The sequence below is a fragment of the Cucurbita pepo genome, chromosome 14 (assembly GCF_057944985.1).
Source record: "Cucurbita pepo subsp. pepo isolate OVF chromosome 14, ASM5794498v1, whole genome shotgun sequence".
NCBI lineage: Eukaryota > Viridiplantae > Streptophyta > Magnoliopsida > Cucurbitales > Cucurbitaceae > Cucurbita > Cucurbita pepo.
Genome location: NC_141811.1, coordinates 6,991,601 through 7,006,947, shown reverse-complemented (window position 1 = coordinate 7,006,947; position 15,347 = coordinate 6,991,601). Strand labels below are relative to the sequence as shown.

The 15,347-nt window shown below is 37.9% G+C and overlaps 1 protein-coding gene and 1 pseudogene across 2 annotated transcripts; one reads left to right on the top strand and one right to left on the bottom strand.

Annotated features, from left to right (window-relative positions):
• The first annotated feature begins 1,713 nt into the window (after positions 1-1,713).
• LOC111783822 (prohibitin-3, mitochondrial) lies at positions 1,714-5,057 on the top strand. Of its 2 annotated transcripts, none has more exons than XM_023664663.2 (2): positions 1,714-2,724; positions 4,767-5,057. In XM_023664663.2, exon 1 carries the CDS (start codon positions 1,877-1,879, stop codon positions 2,714-2,716), a length of 840 nt encoding a protein of 279 aa, XP_023520431.1. In that variant the 5' UTR covers positions 1,714-1,876; the 3' UTR covers positions 2,717-2,724; positions 4,767-5,057. The 2 variants fall into 2 exon arrangements, with proteins under 2 accessions (XP_023520431.1, XP_023520430.1); XM_023664662.2 differs by having other exon boundaries at positions 1,714-2,729.
• Positions 5,058-7,904: 2,847 nt separating this feature from the next.
• Positions 7,905-8,482, bottom strand: LOC147789423 (secreted RxLR effector protein 161 pseudogene; annotated as a pseudogene).
• Positions 8,483-15,347: the final 6,865 nt, after the last annotated feature.

Below are 15,347 nucleotides of genomic sequence, written 5' to 3'. Positions count from 1 at the left end.
ACAAAAACTATGAGCTGCAGGGTGTCACCGTCATACATTTTTAACCGTGCGGCGTTGTGATCTTGACACACTCACAACAACATTGAGAGGAACCCAAGCCCTATATCCATTTTGTGTCGTTTCGTTGGACCTTAGGCAAGGTTCGCCTTTGCCAACCGAATAATACTTCTGCAGAATCCAAGCTTGTTCGGTCGCACATGTCGCCTGTGCATGTATGTTCAATCATCTGTGGCTTAACCGACTTGCATCTACACTAGGTCAAGTCATTTGACTCGATTTTGCCTCTACTTGAGGTCAAGGTCTCTCAATGCAACGTCACATTCTCATATTCTCATCTCAGTTTTTAATTAACACGACCTTCATGTCATGATGCCATCCCAAGTCTTGGGATGTCCTCGGCCAACTTAGCTCACTCGATCATGCTCATTGAAAATGGACCAATGTATCATTCATAACATTGAGATGTCCTGGACATTTATCCATCCAGGTTATTATCAAGGCATTGGACCCTCTTGTGTCCTTGCTACACATTTACAGACTCATTTCAAAGGAAGTCACCCGAGACACTCGTTTCACAAAGCTCACCCTCACTGTGGCACATGCATATGCCACATGGTAGCTCGCTTAAGCCACATGGGCTGGGAGTGGTGGAGAGCTGACAACATGCCTCCCCCTAAGGTACATTTTGAGGCATTTTCAATATGGCAGGTGTAGACATAATTTGGTCAAATAGTCATATTGTGTCATTGAGCGTTCGTCCGGTGTCAAGGTGTCCAATTGACACCAATTTTGGTGAGCTTTCATATTTCATATGGATGGACTTGACATCAAGGTGCATGCCCAAATTTCCTCAGAAATCCTGACTTTCGAGGTTAAGACTTGGGACCTTATTCAATCCTTCAACAAGCCTATCTTTGCCCCTCTTATCTACTTGTTGCCCCAATATTGGTTGTGCGACATCTTAGCTTAAATGTCCATTTTATATGGTGCGTTGGATGATACACTATACTTCTCAGTTACATTATAGCCGTCGTCTATCTTGGTCTTCGTGTGTGTGGATGGGCACCACTTAAGGGTCACAACCTATTAGGTTAATAGAATAGTTGTGACACATGACACAAATTCCAACAACTCATTTAACCACTTTCAACATGGACAATGATTAAATAACACATATTGAGTGTTCAAATGAATGGACAGATTGGAGAGATAATTTTGCAATTGAGATATTTTGAGTAGTGAAGGGACATTAGACATTAGTATATATATTGACGAGTGGGTAAAGGGTATGTAAAAAGAACTTTTTACTACCAATTTAATTATCATATTATTATCAACATATGCTAAAATGGATTTATATTATGTTTGGAGGGAAGAAGTGGATACACCAATGTCAATGAGAGAAACATCAATACAAAAACAAGTCTAGAAAAAATAGAGCATGAAAGTGTGACACATTTAATAGACTCAAAGAGCTCGAGAATGTAATGCTTAAAATATAAAATTAAAAAAATTAAAAAAATTAAAAAAAAAAAAACCGATCAGTGGATTGGTTCGGTTTTCAGCAAAATATTTGACGGATCGGTTTGAATATAGGGAAAACAGAGGATTGTCGGTTCGGTTCAGTTTTGGTTTAGAAAATCCAGGCAAAACCGGACGGAACCGAGGTAGATGAATGCACCTAAATAAACCCTAAATAAACCCTAAATCCCTCGTATTTCCTTTCCTTTACTTTCCTTGGGCTTCACCCAGCGCCGTTGTCCCATCGGTCTCCTCTCCTTTCTAATCTCGATTCTTCGTCTCCCTCGGTCTCCCATCCCTCTCCCATCGACCATTCTCGAACAGTTCAAGATCGGATCACAATTTCCTCTCCAGGATGGGTAGCAGCCAAGCCGCTGTGTCATTTCTCACCAATATTGCTCGTGCTGCTTTCGGTCTCGGGGCCGCCGCATCGGTTCTGAATGCCTCCCTGTACACCGTTGACGGTGGTGAAAGAGCTGTCCTCTTCGATCGGTTTCGGGGTGTAATTGACGACACTGTCGGTGAGGGAACACACTTCTTGATTCCATGGCTTCAAAAACCCTTTATATTTGATATTCGTACCAGACCACACACTTTCTCATCTGTTTCCGGTACCAAAGATCTTCAGATGGTAAATCTGAGCCTACGTGTTCTCTCTCGCCCTGAGATTTCTCGTCTCCCCGATATTTTCAAAACCCTAGGTCTAGAGTACGACGAGAAGGTCCTCCCTTCTATTGGAAATGAGGTTCTGAAGGCCGTCGTTGCCCAATTCAACGCCGATCAGCTTTTGACCGAGCGGCCTCACGTTTCGGCTCTTGTGCGTGAGAGCCTTGTCCGGCGGGCGAAGGACTTCAACATTGTGCTGGATGACGTTGCCATCACTCATTTGTCCTATAGCCCAGAGTTCTCTAAGGCAGTTGAGCAGAAGCAAGTAGCGCAACAAGAGGCTGAGAGGTCAAAATTTGTTGTGGCAAAGGCTGAACAAGAAAGAAGGGCCGCAATTATTAGGGCTGAGGGTGAGAGCGAGTCAGCTAAGTTGATTTCTGATGCCACGTCGGCCGCTGGTATGGGTTTGATCGAGCTGAGGAGAATTGAAGCATCAAGGGAGATTGCATCCACCCTCGCCAAGTCGCCGAATGTGGCCTACTTGCCCGGTGGTCAGAACATGCTTTTGGCTCTCAATTCGAATCGTTGAATGAATTGGTAAGGTAATGAACTCTTATCACGTTATTGATCATAAAGCGATATATGTTTCTTGCTTTAGTCTGGTTTGGGTTTGATTTAATGAACTATGGGTGAACTTGTGATTTCTTATCTTTTTAGTATTACAATCCAATGTGATATCATTATCAACGAGTCTGAACTAATGGAGAAGTCATGTATGGAATGTGACGTTAAAATTTTTTCCAAGAAAAATAATGCAGTATTAGGTGTTTAATTCGTCCACGAGATGACATTTTAGTTTTTTGTAAGTTGAATCAGTGAAAGCCAAGCCCCTTGTGTTATCTCTAAGACTATTTTTTTTTATTATTATTCTTATGTTTTTTTTTATTAAGCAGCAGATTGCCATGTTCATCAACTAGCGATATCAGTTCAAGAGTCTAGAAAAGAACTACAGTATATTATATTTATATTGTAAATAAGTAAAATGGCAAACATCATAAGATATGAACCCCAGGCACAAGGTACACATTCTGTACTTTAGATTCTTGTTTCTAAATACCAAGTGTAGGGGAGCTGAAAAGAAATCATGGCTTAAGATTACTCCTTGATAGAGTTAGTATGGAGAGCTTGTGAAAAGTAATCATGGCTGAAGATTGTTTTGAATCATGTTGTTTTCTTAGAAGATGATGAAAGTATGAAAAATATCTAGGGGAGATTTGGTCCCCATTTTTCTCTTTGCGTTTCCGCATGTTAAGACTTTTGTAATTTTCTTTAAGGCCTTGTTTTGCATGATTGTGCCCCTCCTTTGGGTGTTCCTTTTGTATTCCCCCTGTATTCTTTGAATGGTGTGCAAGAGATTAGGAATACTAAGAAATATGGTTTGGATATGAGAGAGAGATTAAAGAAAAGATAAGAAATGAATGGGAAGAGTTAACAACCTGACGCAGTAGTAGAGGGAAGAAAAAGACTTGGGTGCGATTGGATTATTGTGCCTCCAGTTTGAGTCGGGAGGGAGATAGGACTTGGATGTATAAGCAAGAGATCTGAAGTGAGAACAAGGTAAGAGGGGTGATGTGAAAAAGTGAGAAGGATCTCATATTGCTTGTCACTTGTGCCTCATTTAGCATGCTCTAAAGGTGTGTGCCTTTGCGTAGTTGCTTGCCAGAGAGCTTTTACCCATAGAATGCTTTTGCAATTTGGAATGACTTAGTAATCTTTGTCTTAGATATTAACATCATGCAAATTTACCAATTCCTGGAGTTGTACTTTTAGGTAGGAAGTCTTGTGAAATTAGTGCAAATGCTCAATTGGTCGATGTATACACATTTCTTTAAGAAAATAATAATCAGTGATGGTTATGGTCAAAGTTTTCAGCTTGGGCATGTTGTGGGGCTTATCTGTGCATGTACAAAATCACTGGATGGAACAAGTAGAAAGAGGGGCATACTGACTTTTGGTATGGTTGCTTCATTGTGATTGGAACTTTAGGATATATGAATTTATATGTTCTGTTCAGCTTTGGTCCGATAGTTAAGGCTTATTGCAAATAATTCTTCATAACTGCAAGGCAAACACCATATACTTTAGGTGTTGATTCATTCATTTAGTTTTTCTTATAGCCTTATTGTGATGTCCCCACATTGGTTGGGGAGGAGAACAAAACACCTTTTATTAGGGAGTGGAAATCTTTCCCTAGCAGACGCGTTTTAAAGCCTTGAGGGGAAGCTCGAAAGGGAAAGCCCAAAAAGGACAATATCTGCTAGTGGTGGATCTGGGCCGTTACACTTATTTATTTATTTATTCTCTGAGGACCTCAGAGCAGGAAAAATTTGGTGGAAAAACAAGGTTTCTGTACTGGCATGAATGGGGGTTGTGGGGGGATGAAATGTATGGTGGGCGTAATCCTCTAAATCATTAAGCTTTAAATCATCTGATCATTTTCAATCTTTGGCTACAGACTCTTGGTTTATATTTCCAATTGGTCGGGTTGAAATTATTTTCCTCTAACACTATCTCAAGACTTCTATGATAGAGTTAATCTAACGAGTAAAGGTTTACAGAAAACTTGTATTTACTTGCAGGGTATCTTTGTAGGTGTGCTCAGAACGTAAGGATGATCTGCTGATTGACTTGTCTCAAACTTAGAGTTCTACCCCATGGTATGCGTAATGGTAAATGAACATCATAGAATAAGAGTTTTTAGACCTTTTCTGTCTCGTAAAAATTAGTCTGATGATCGAACATATTCTTGATTCAGCAATTGTTTTCATTAAGTTTTTGCCTTGTTGAGGGACTCCCTCTTCTCTTATGAGCACGTCTTATTTGAACATAAGGCCCGTTTCTTTCAGTATAAAGAATGGAGTTTGGTGGTCTTTGTAATTTCTTTTTATTCCTTATTGCATCATAATATAGAGTAAAAATAACGTTAGATATGTTAAAAAATAATTTTATAGATAATGGTTAAGATTTAAATTTAGAATCCTATTCTTTGAATTAGTGCTTCGTCAATCATCAGTCAAGTTAGAATTGTGTTGGGTTGTAGAACCTTATTTTTTACTGAAAGTTCTATACATCAAATATGCAAATTAAAAGAAGATTGTCTAAAGAATAAGTTTGACCGAGAGTTTCATAAAAAAATAAAAGATCATCCCCAAGGAAACTCGACATTAAAAAGAAATTGAAAGTAATTAAGTTCTTAATCTGGGCTTTAAACTAAAATCGATGCAAGTTGGAACTGGAACGTGGTATGCTTGAGGCATAATGAAGTAGCATAGGAGGGCAATCACAGACCATTATTCGAGCAAGTTCACGATTAAAGAATAGTTGGAGATCTCTTAATCATCTCTACAAGTGGTAGTCATATGACACTATAAATCACGGCTCAAACCATACTAACTCTAATTATAAATGGTATAAATGTGAACCGAACCTCAACTAACTCTAATTATAAATGGTATAAATGTGAACCTCATCAATCAAGAGCAACCCTTGAATAGTTCTCGCATTGTTGTGCAATCATCATAGAGGAGTGACTCCATAACCAATAATACTACAAGTTTACAATTAAGAATTAGTTGGCGAATTCCTAATTTTCTTTACAAAATAACAATCAAAACAAGTTTACAATTAAGAATTAGTTGGCGAATTCCTAATTTTCTTTAGAATTAGTTAGCGAATTCCTAATTTTCTTTACAAAATAACGTATATATATCATAAGGAGATTTTGCAAATCAACATAGTCACGAATTCCTAACATTCTCTTAAATCATTCAATTGCACATAATATTTGGTTAAATATCATAATAAGCATACAAACATACTTTCATCCGTCATCAACCACTCATTTAAGATAATTGAATCTCTATGGATCATTCTTTACTCGTCCTACAAGTAGAACTTAAAAAAAAAAAAAATTCATGCATTGCTACTTGCCTACGTTTTACTAATACACTCCAACTAGTATAATATACCGGACATAATTGATTAGCTTAACTCGAACGGGGAGTTCTAGTTAGCTACTTACAACTCATCAATTAAGTATTTTAATATGTCCAACTCGTTCAGATTTCAATAATATATTAGATATAAATATAATAACAATTCATAAACATACTCATCCTATAAGTAATGTTTAAATGGGTTGATCCAAATAGTCATTATCTCGTTCAAATGTTCATTTTCTAATGAAATTAGCCTCTACTTCGGTCTAGATTATTCCTAAGATAAAAGAGTACATTAATACTACCGAAATCAATTCGAAAAATGGATAAATAAAGGTCAACCCTAGGCTTAATACTGAAACTGGTTCATTTTAGTGAGTCCAATCGAATAGGATTCGATCGTTTCATCCGTAATTTTGACCTCAATTCGCGCACATATGATTTTGTTGGTTTCCTTTTATTCAAAGTTGTAAACCTCATGAAAATGTTCCAATTGGACAATAACCATTCAAAACCATTAACCGTAGGATTCAAATTCAGAAAACTTACCAAATCAATCTACAATTCAATTTAAGACAACTTACCAAGCGGTGGCAGGGCATGTCGACGGGCTGAGTCACAAAGGTTTAAGACTCTTTATCCTAAATGTCCACAAGACCTAAAATCTGACTCCTCTGATACCAATATGTCACATCCCAAAATTCGAGACATCGAAAAATAGGATGTGACTAATGTCCTGCCAGATGAATGTATGAGAAGAAAATGGAAAGCTACCAAAAAATTTTGCGCAAATTTTAAACAATTCAAACATCATTTATAAAACCAAGATAAAATTGAAAGTAAGTACATAGGTATGTTTTGTTCATTTAAAGTGGGAACAGGGACGATATACAAATGATGTAATGAAATGACGACTACAAAACATGTGGACTAGACTGACGCCTCAGGTCGATACTCCTCTGTGACTACTGAGCTCCCGAGCACCCCCTCGCGTCGACCAAAATCATCAAGTACCTTAAAAAGAAAATGTAGAAAGGATTGAGTATATATATACCTAGTAAGCAACCTACTTGTAGACTCTCATTACATCCTTGACCTAGTAGGTGACCACGAGATTTAATCTAGGCTTTAAAGATTTACTCTTATTGTTCACATATTAGGGTAACTAACTCAGCCTTCAGAGCAGTAACCGATAACCAAAGTTCAGGGGAGGACGACATGGTAAGTGCTAATCTACTCTTCATCTATTGGAGGGGGGAGGTTAGCCAACGATCCCATCCCATAGGCCATGAAGTTTCCCAAGGTTAAGGGGCGCTACCCCCCATACATGTCAACTCCACTGGTTACCTGCATAGGCTGAATCCTCCGTGCAAGGTAAGTACTGACTACCTGCGTGATCAACACCCAACTATAGGATTCACCATGTAGGGTAATCGATCAATTTCACATAATTGGTTTGAGTGTATGATATTTTTAGGTAATCCCATAGTCATCTTCTTCTCTACCATCATTTTGAATGATAAAAAATCATGTTGCCCAAGTCTTGCATGCACTAGCTAGGTTGGGTCCCCATGTTAACTGTAAATTTCAATAACTTTGCAAAGGTACCAAAAATAATCATTTCTTATTTATAGGGTATAATGCCTTTTATAGAAGAAATCCATCAAAATTAAAAACAAGAAAAATTAACTAACAAACTCAACTAATAACGAGGAAAAATACTAACTAGAAATTTGCTACCTCAACACTCCCTCCCTTGAACTGAACTCGATCCAGAGTTTAGTTCACAGCACTCATCCCAAACGCATCTCTAATCCTTTGAAATGATGCCAACTTCAAAGACTTTGTCATTATGTCGGCCAGCTGCTCCTGAGTGCTGCAATAGACCAATTTTATTACACGTTCCTTTATCAATTCTCTGAGAAAATGATATCGAATCCTTATGTGCTTTGACTTTCCGTGCATGACTGCATTTTTTGATAACTTGATAGTGGACGTGTTGTCACAAAACAGAATCATCTCTTCATCTTGTTCATGCCCGATTTCCTTCAAAATCCTTTCATCCAAATGGCTTGACAGGCGCATGTAGCTGCTGCTACATACTCTGCTTCAGTTGTTGACAACGTGACGATTGGTTGCTTCCTTGAGGACCATGCCACAACTCCTCCACTCATTAAGAAAACATAGGCTGAAGTGCTCCTACTGTCATCCACATCTCCTGCATAGTTACTGTCAGTGTAGCCTAAGAGTTCACTCTTCCCTTCACGTTGATACCATATCCCAAATTCCAGAGTTCCCTTCAAGTACCTCATGATTCTTTTTGCAGTAGCAAAGTGCAACTCAGTAGGATTTGCCATAAAACGACTAATAAGACTTACCACAAACATCAAGTCAGGTCGTGTGGTTGTGAGATACATTAAGCTACCCACCATTTGCTTATATAGTGTTGAATTGACCTTCACACCAGCTTCATCTCAGCCAATTTGCTGTCCAGGGACTATCGGATTGCAAACAGAGTTGTAATTTTGCATCCCAAACCTCTCGATCAACTCAGCAGCATATTTTCTTTGACATATAAAGATGCCGTCAGCCTTCTGCATCACTTTAATGCCAAGAAAATATCTCATCTTCCCCAAATCGGTCATGTCGAATTCATCCATCATGGAGCGCTTAAACTCATTCAACAACTCCTCATCATTACTAGTGAACAATAGATCATCAACATAAATGCTCACAATTAGAATTTTACCTCCCTTTTGTTTGATGAATAATGTTTGTTCACAAGAGCTGCTTACAAAACCTTCCTTGACGATATAAGCCTCAATGCGACTGAATCAAGCTCTAGGCGCTTGTTTTAGTCCGTAGAGAGCCTTTTGCAGCTTATAAACCATGTCCTTCTTCCCTGCTACTTCATAACCTTGTGGTTGTTCAATAAATACATCTTCCTTCAACTCACCATGTAGAAAAGCAGATTTGACATCAAGCTGATAGATTCCCCATCCTTTTTGTGCTGCTACAGCAATGATCATCCTTACTGTATCCATTCGAGCCATTGGTGCGAATACCTTTGTGTAATCTACTCCGTACTCTTGAGCATACCCTTTTACAACCAGCCGAGCTTTGTACTTGTCTACCTCTCCAAGTTCATTTAATTTGGTCTTGTAGATCCACTTAACCCCAATAGCCTTGGCTCCAACAGGAAGTGTAGTCAGCGACCACATGTGGTTTCGTTCGATGGACTGTATCTCAGCATCCATCGCTTGTTTCCATTTCTGATGTCCTACAGCTTCTTGAAAACTGGTCGGATCTGATATGGCCATGAAAGCTAGAGTTTCAATCTCGACTCTAGCCATGTTTGCTTCTTCCTCTGTATCTGATAGCCCTTCTTCTGTGATATAATCTGCAGACCAGATTTGTGGTTTTCTCACCCTGCCCGTTATTGCTGTTGTTTCTCTAGTTAGTGGATCGTTTGGTGAAGGAACATCAGTAGTGTATTCTTCTGCTTCTTCCGCTTCCTCTACATTCTCAACATTTTCATAATCATTTTCCCACTCAAGTTCAATGCTTTCTTCACCAGAATAACCAACATCTTCCCAATTCCACTTCTTATCTTCCTCAAATATCACATCTCGACTAATGTGAACCTTTTTCTCCACTGGATCGAACATCTTAAAGGCCTTGGATTCACTGCTGAAACCTAACAGAACACACTTCATGCTTTTGTCATCGAGCTTGCTTCTTTTAACATCAGGGATATGAACATATCTGATACATCCAAAAATCCTAAAGTGTTCGACTGATGGCTTTCTTTCACTCCATGCCTCTTTCGGAGTCATATCTTTTACAATGAGTGTAAGAGATCTGTTAAGAATGTGATTCACCCATTGCACAGCATCTGGCCATAAAACTTTTGGTACCTTTTTCTCTAATAATGCTGCTCTCACCATGTTCATGATTGTATAGTTTTTATGTTCAGCAATGCCATTTTGCTAAGGCGTGAAGGCGGTGGTCAGCTGCCTTTTGATTCCATGCGCTTTACAGAATTCTTTGAATGCAATTGAATTGTATTCTCCTCCTCTATCTGTTCGTAGACATTTGATGAACAATCCAGTTTGCTTTTCTACAAACGCTTTGAATGTCATGAACTGATGAAATGCTTCTGATTTTTCTAGCACAAAATATATCCATGTTTTTCTCGAGAAATCATCAATAAAGCTTATAAAGTACTTTATTTGACTGTTTGATGGTGGGTTGATCGGACCACAGAGATCAGAGTGGATAAGCTGTAATGTTTTAGTGGCTCTCCACTTGCTCTGCTTCGGACATGGAACACCGTGGTGTTTCCCTTTGACACACACCTCACAGATAGTTTTCACATCTCCAATTTTAGGTAAACCCACAACCATCTCTTTACTCCATAATGTGTGAAGTCCCTTGTAGTTGAGATGCCCATATCGATGGTGCCACAGCTCTGCCTTGTCTGAGATATCAACCTGCAGACATCTCTCCTCCTTTGTTTTGTTATTTGATTCACCTAGCAGGATAAACATCCTATTAGCGCTCATAATAGATTCTGCTATTTTTCCTCTTGAGGGATGAAAAATTCTGCATGTGTTTCGATCTCCTCCTTTGAATAACACGTCTAAACCCTTTTCTTGAAGTTGTCCAACACTAAGCAGGTTGTTCTTCAGATCACATAGCTTATTCCCTTAAGTATTATTTTCACTGCTCCTTTCCCACCAACCAATAGTTTGTGATTGTTCCCAAGCTTGACATTATGTGTGAAGCTAGTGTCCAAGCTTGAGAACATACTTCTTTCTCCACACATATGGTTTGAACACCCAGAATCCACGAATCACACATCTCTTCTTTTAGTGCCTTGAAGCTCCACATATGTCATGAGAATAACTTCATCCTTTTCTTCAATCTCTACAAAATGTGCTCCATTGTACCTAATTAGACATTCATATTGGAAATGTCCAAGTTGGTGGCAGTTGTAACACTCGAGTGTTGCTTTGTTGAATGAGCGTCCTCTGCCCCTGCCTCAACCTCTGTATGATCCTCTGCCTCTGCCTCTGAGATTGAAAGCTTGATCACCTTCTTCATGACTGATCTTCTTGAATTTCTTTTCATGTACAGACAGAGAGCTTTGCAGTTCGTCAATCGTCATCTTTCTTGTGTCTTTTGACTCCTCGATGGCTACCACCACATATGTGAATTTGTCCGTCAGAGTTCGAAGTATTTTCTCAACAATCTTCGAATCTGACATGTCTTCTCCGTTGCTTCTCATCTTGTTGGAGACAACCATTACTCTTCCAAAATAATCATCAATGTTCTCTTCGTTCTTCATTTCAAGAACCTCAAAATCTCTTCTTAAAGTTTGGAGAAGAGACCGCTTCACTCTTTTATTACCTCCAAACTTTTTCTTCATCGATTTTCAAATGTTCTTGGATGTTTTACGATTCAAGATCTATTCAAACAGAACTCGATCAATTGCTTTGAACAGGTAGTGCTTCATTTGATGATCCTTCATCTTGAACTCATCAAGATTCCTTTTCTGCGCTGCAGTCACTTCGATTCCCTCTGCCGGTTCGGTGTAACCCTCTTCCACTAGACTCCACAAACCCTTGGCACGCAAGAGGTTTTCCATCAGTTCACTCCAATGGTCACAGTGACCATCAAACCGTGGAATCTTGGTGAGTGTTTTGTCATTTCTCATTTTCTTTATTGGATCACTCTCTTGGATCACTCTTGGATCACTCTCTTGGATCCTAACATGCTTTGATACCAAATGTTAACTGTAAATTTCAGTGACTTTGCAAAGGTACCAAAAATGATCATTTCTTATGGATAGGGTACAATGCCTTTAGGAGAAATCCATCCAAATTAATAACAAGAAAAACTAACTAACAAACTCAACTAATAAGAAGGAAAAATACTAACTAACTGAAATTTGCTACCTCAACACTACGAGTGCCGTCCATAGAGATTTGGGTTGGCTGGTCTCCAACAGAATCTTATACAAGCAGTTATGTTTCTGTCAAATATCTTGCAAAACGAGCTGGCTAACTTCACTCTGTGCCTTCTTCTGTCATTTGACCAAAGCTAATAATATTACTCTTCAACCTTGGGATGTAATATACTTTGGTCGGTAAACATTGATCATTGATCATTGTTCTTACATTGGAATAAGATGGATTATTTACCTTGGATCGGTACCATTGATCTATCGCCAAATTTCACATCCTTGAACTTGCTTGATCTTCGATCATGTGGTTACTCGCTTCGTTGTCTAGATACCACATGTTGGTCATCACTCAGTCTTCTCCATTTATGAGAAGATTCGCCATAACCTTCTCTTCATTGAACATCAAAAAGTTGGGCATCATCTTGGCAAACATTAGTGTGACCTTTTGATCATGCGTGAATGTGAGGTTTGTCTTCTCATCATGCTCTTGTTGCGACACTCCACCTTATAATGCCTACATATTACACAAGAGTAACACTTGATCATGCTCTTGTACTTCCAGTGTAGCGACCCGAAATTTTATACTTAATTTAAGGTCACAACTGTATACATATCATGAACATTGAATGTGGAAAGACTTCATTTAAATTCCATAAAACGTAACCTTTATCTTAAAACACAGCCATGGACTTACATGTTTCGAAAACACCTTTAAAATGACACAACAAAAGGCTAAATAAAATAAATAAACGTTTAAATTAAAACATCCTATTCTAACCTAAGCCTAAGAAAATAAATACTACTATCCTATGCATGTGCCATGGTCTCGAGTTGCAATGTCGTCGTCAGCCGTACAAGAATGCTTTGTCTTAACCTGAAAAATATAGTAGCACATGGCTCGAGTATTTAAAGAAATACTCAGTAAGTGACCCCACTATTGGGGTTAAATGCAAGAACATGTGAATGCAATGACGGGACCTATCATTTATCCATTTTCCTACGGTACTGTCCTAACGGGTAATTTGGATGTGTACCATATACTCTACACACATCTCATACGTGCGAGTATGGACTCACCAGTCAGTTCGCACACCGCTCGGCCACCTTTCTTGTCAGGCGAGCATACTTTAGGAGCTCCTTAAGCCAGACTCCCGTTAGAACTAGTAACCGTCACGGCAACATTAGGTTAACTATAATGATCGTACCCCTGCTTGGCCGTCGCAGCATTATGATAGACATAATGATCGTATTCCTGCTCGGTCATCGCAACATTACGATAACCATAATGATTGTATTCCTGCCTCGTAACGTACGGGTCCGTACTATCATGAAGGGTAAGGGGTATCCCCCAATGCATGAGCACATAATAATGCATGAAGTCTCATATCATTTTTCATATCACTTATCATATCTTTCATGTATACGTTGGGGTTGTATTTCATGCTAGTTCGTCGTTTTGCATTTCAATCATACCATATCATTCAAATTACATAAGTGTATCATATCATAACATTCCATGCTTCCAGACATAATCATTTTCATCATATACATATCATCCCATAACATATCGCATCACAATATATCATATTATAAACATGTCAATTTATCACATATCTCGTACCATAACATATTTCATATCGTCTTTATATCATATCACAATATATATACGTCCACCATTCACATGTCGTATCATAATCATATCATATTGTAAACACTTTGTGGTCTTATCGTTTCCTAACTTATCATAGCCTTAACATTCTTATACCTATCATAGTCATATCGTTACATGAACGTACTCTAACGCTATCGTTTTATCAATCTATCGTAATCTCATCCCTTTCTACCCATATCCTAACCATATTCTATTATCAATCTCTCATATCCATAGCACTTCGAGACGTAACCTAACCCTAACGTTTCATGAACACATCTTACTTCTATCGTTACATTACATTTAGTGCATCCTTCTCGTATCATATCTTCAACATAGCATTGAACACATCACACCGTAAATATTATCATACAATTCACATATTATAACATAACATAAACATAATATAAGCATATCGATTCACAGATAATTCACAAATATCAGTATATATGACACGTGCAGAACCACAGACACGTATCAACATCCAATATAACCATGCCGATAGTAAGGCCATTTACCTGGTTAGCTTAAATTGTTGTCACGAATATCTCCTTAATGAAAGTTCGATTCTATCATTTGGAATCCAAGTAAACCTATATGCGCCCATGACATCAGTTTCAAGTTTAAACTCTATAAAATTATTTCTCTAATTTACATTGATTCATTGTTAAAAGTCTCGAAATGTTATATATCTATAATTATATTTTTATTAAAAATCTTGTTTCGGAGGGTCACTGTTGTAATAAAATAGTAGATAGAGTTATTTCAAGTTATTCTGTGCTTTTCTCTCTTTGTATTTATCTCTCCAATATTTAGTTTATGTTTTTTAATTCCTCAATCTTCCTCCTTTTTTTTATATGTATTTACTCGGTTGCCTTTTAATTTTGTTCTCATGTATTCCAAATTTATAGTGGATCCATGTTTCCAAATCTTTCCTTATCTCCGTGTTTCCTTTCGTTCACAAATTTTCTTGGCCATTTTATTTTTAATCTATTCATTTGGCTATGATATAAATTTAATCTAATATTACTAATCGATGTGATTTACTAGAATTCGTATATATGATTGACATTTAATTTCTAACTCAAATCTAAACCATTGTAATAATCTAATGAAGATCTAACTATAATGGACCGTGATTTCTATTTCTTTTTTTCCTCAAGTAAATGTGACAATGGTTGTTTTTCTATTTCTTTTTGCAGTAACGGTGACTTTCTAGCATAAAGATGGATTGAAGAGAGATCATTGGGGGAAGGGATGAGGTCAGTGGAGAGAAGTGAGGAAGGGTTGTTTTTTTTTTTGGTTTGTTTATTATTATTATTATTTAACTTTTTTTTTTATAATAATTTTTATTTGTTTATTTATTTATTTCATTATTTATGATTTTTTTGGGCTATTACATCCACGGGCTTGCATCATTATAGGTTCGTGAGATATTGTCACGACCTCATCTTTTACCACATCCATGGTCACGCCCATGACCTCGTTTTCCTTATTGTGGTCATCGCGTCCCTTCACACCTAAAAAGAAGAATCAACCACTTCTTTTTTTTTTTTTTTTTTTTTTTCTCGTTTGTGCAAGCCACTCTATGTGTGTGTGCAAG

Bases quoted from the DNA above. Each gene is read 5' to 3' on its own strand.
- LOC111783822 (XM_023664663.2), top strand. From the start codon at position 1,877: ATGGGTAGCAGCCAAGCCGCTGTGTCATTTCTCACCAATATTGCTCGT.